This window comes from Ammospiza nelsoni, chromosome 22, assembly GCF_027579445.1.
Source record: "Ammospiza nelsoni isolate bAmmNel1 chromosome 22, bAmmNel1.pri, whole genome shotgun sequence".
Classification (NCBI taxonomy): domain Eukaryota; kingdom Metazoa; phylum Chordata; class Aves; order Passeriformes; family Passerellidae; genus Ammospiza; species Ammospiza nelsoni.
Genome location: NC_080654.1, coordinates 4,736,324 through 4,739,407, shown reverse-complemented (window position 1 = coordinate 4,739,407; position 3,084 = coordinate 4,736,324). Strand labels below are relative to the sequence as shown.

At 41.8% G+C, this 3,084-nt stretch overlaps 1 protein-coding gene across 1 annotated transcript; it reads right to left on the bottom strand.

Moving 5' to 3' along the window:
• Positions 1-406: 406 nt before the first annotated feature.
• Positions 407-1,948, bottom strand: LOC132083131 (C-type natriuretic peptide prohormone-like). Its single transcript, XM_059487683.1, has 2 exons — positions 1,856-1,948; positions 407-712 (listed from the first exon to the last, which is right to left on the bottom strand). Exons 1-2 carry the CDS (start codon positions 1,946-1,948, stop codon positions 407-409), a joined length of 399 nt encoding a protein of 132 aa, XP_059343666.1.
• Between the last annotated feature and the right edge of the window lie 1,136 nt (positions 1,949-3,084).

The following is a 3,084-nucleotide window of genomic DNA, read 5'->3' as shown; positions in this document are numbered from 1 at the left end:
CAGAAAGAGAATTGTACAGGATTTCACACATGGAAATTACACTGTTTTCTTGCTGTTCTAGGGGCAGATTTAGCTGCCCCTAGAACAACAGAAACAATTGTCCCTGGGGAGCAGAGAGGGAAAACCTCTCTGATTTTCTAAGAGAAGATGAAATGCTTACAGCTGACTCAGAGGAAGGAGGGAAAGTAAATAAAACAGAGGAGTGGCATTCACAGGTTTTAAATCTACATCTGATGACAGCGAATTCTGAGGAAGGTAAAATAATAAACTGTGATAGGAGGGGGAAACTTAACTTTAAGGCATCATTTCCTTGAAGCTGAATTAACTCTGCTCTTTTGCATATTCCTGCAAGCTACACATGAACACACACACCAGCAGCCTCTGCCTCTCTCTTACCACAGCAGAGTCAGCATCCTAATCCACTCAGCGACCCAATTCTGTCTAGTCTGACACCAAAACAGCCCCTGTGTGGTTTGGGGAGCCCCTTTTTCCTTCTGCCCTGGTATCTACGAGGTGAGCTCAGGAGGTGGCTGAGGAATCTCTGGATGGCAGCAGCATCACCCATGGAAACGTCCCTGGTGCTTTGCATCCACTGCAGTTCCGTGTCTGGCTGATCAAGGACATCTCCTGCCATCAGCTCGTCCTGCTCGTGCTCCCACTCTTCTGACACCAGGGGATGCTCCAGGTCCTCATCCAGCAATTTGGACTCACTCTGGAAAAAGGGAAGGGTAGAAGGTGGGAAAAGATGAGAAGGAGGGGTTCGGGAAACTCTCATTATTTCCATGTAAGCCATACCCAGTGCTAAGTCTGAGGATGTATTAGCTGCCAGACTGCCAGTTAAGTGTTTCCTAGAACTGGGAATATATCTTAGAAATTATTTTAGATGTTTCTTTGCACACTTTATGATGCCTTTTTCAAATTTTTCGTAATTTATAGGGATAAATTATGAAAAATTATGAAAAATTCGAAAAAGGCATCATAAAGTGTGCAAAGAAATGTCTAAGACAATTCTTCAGAACCAATTTCAGCATGCCTCTTGCCATTGCGTTAAGGCATCCTTAATGAATAAGGAAAAGGAAAAAATAAGGGAAGTAAGGAAATAATAAGGAACAAGGAAAAAGAATAAGGAATAAGGAAAAAGAAAAAAATAGCGAATAAGGAAAAAGAAAAAAAATAGTTGATATCTAAGAGAATTAATACAGTGGCAGGAGACATGCTGAAATTGGTTCTGAAGGATTATCTTAAACATTTCTTAGCACACTGAGAGGTCACTTCATATATGGCAATGCCAGCTCCCTAGTGCAGTAACTGAAATGTTTTGGAGCTCCTGCACAAACAAATTCACAAAGATACACACAAACAATTTCTCTTTTTCTTGTATTCTGCACCTGGCAGTCACGGGCAGGGGCTGCATTGCTGCACAGCTGAGCTGAGGAGGAGATCCTGCATTCATAATCCTTAATTCCTTTTTCAGCTAAAAGCAGGGGTTTCAGGGGGTGCATGCAGGTGATTGCTGCAGGGCTTTAGATCACAGCCCTCCCAGAATAATTTCTTTACTCCAAAAGCTTCTTGCTGCACTCACAGGATGATCCTAAATGTACAATCCCCTCACTGAATCCACAGGAAAAAAAACCCCAAACATTTTCCTTTCAATCACCTCATGTGATCAGAAATTTAAATCCAGTCGTCAATGACTTTAATTTCCTCTGTTTAATCACTTTGTATCTGCCCATCTCAGCATTCCTGCTGTCATGTTATCTCTTTAGGATGGGTTTGGAAGAAACAGAGCTCATCTGGCATGTCCAATTCCTAAAGAAGCATCAGCTTCTTTCAGCTCTGTTGAGCAGTCACTTACCTGTGAGCTGGAAATGGATCTGGCCCCTGCCTGGTTTTGACTGACAATGAGCAGCAGAAGGAATCCAGGGCAAAAAAGGAGTTTCAGGTTCATGTTTGGCGCCTGATTCCTCTTCCCTTAAGTCCCTCCAGGTCAGTGTTGCTCTGTGTCTCCAGCTATCAGCATTTATATCTTCCTCCAACCCCTCCCAAATCTACCTTTTGAGTTCCTGCTGGTGCAAGGATTGGTTTGAGGTTTTGATCTGGTTTCATCCACCCAGGAGGAGGAGGAGGAAGACGAGGAGGAGGGAGGAAACAATTCTCTTTTCTGGTGGTGAATTAAAGGAGCATTTTCCACTCAGGCGATGCAGCATCAATCTGGAGTTTTGGTGCCACTGATGAACACGAGTGAGCACAGCTCAGGGTTCCTTGGGCTCACTGCTCACCCTTTCCTTTTCATGCAAAGAAAAATACCTGTGAGAGAGCTGTGAAGTGGGAAAGGAAGTGAATGGTGTCCCCAACACATCCCCCAGCTCCTTTGTCACTGTGAGCTCCATAGAGGGATGGGCTGAGAAAACATGCTCAGAACTGAGAGTTATTACATAATAATGCTATAATAACATAATAATGTAGATTATTATTATTATTATTATTATTATTATTATTATTATTATTATTACTTATTAATATTAATATAATATTAATATTACTTAAGAGATGAAAGAGTGATTTGGAGAAGAAGGGGAAAACTAAGTATTACAAATTCAAGTTGCAGTGGTTATTGGCCTGAATGGCAGCGAGTGTGGCCAAAACCTGACATGCACAGAAAACTTCTACAAGGCTTGAGCTGAGGAAGAAATTCCTCTTTCCCTGGATCCAGCTTAAAATAGTTCCTTTGTGTGATCTTTGTCTATTGTGCACAATTTGTATTAAATCACAATCAGTCTGAAAGGAAGAACAGGCTTGAAATTTGGCTTCACTGAAAAACTGAGATGCAATAACACTTCCTGCCCTTTCATGGCATTTTTGCACACATGTGATGCACAGAGTTAAAGGCCATCAAGCTGGACCTACATGGAGGAAATGGAAATTAAAGACCATCTGGTATTTTTCATCTGATATTTGAGTTACTGAAAGCTTGCAAGCCAGTTTTCTGTATCAGCTTGTTGGTCCTGGAAGCTTGGAAAAAATAATTCTGTGATGTGGCAGCAGGTTTAATGTTTTCAATGCTTTTTTCTTGTGCAGATCAGT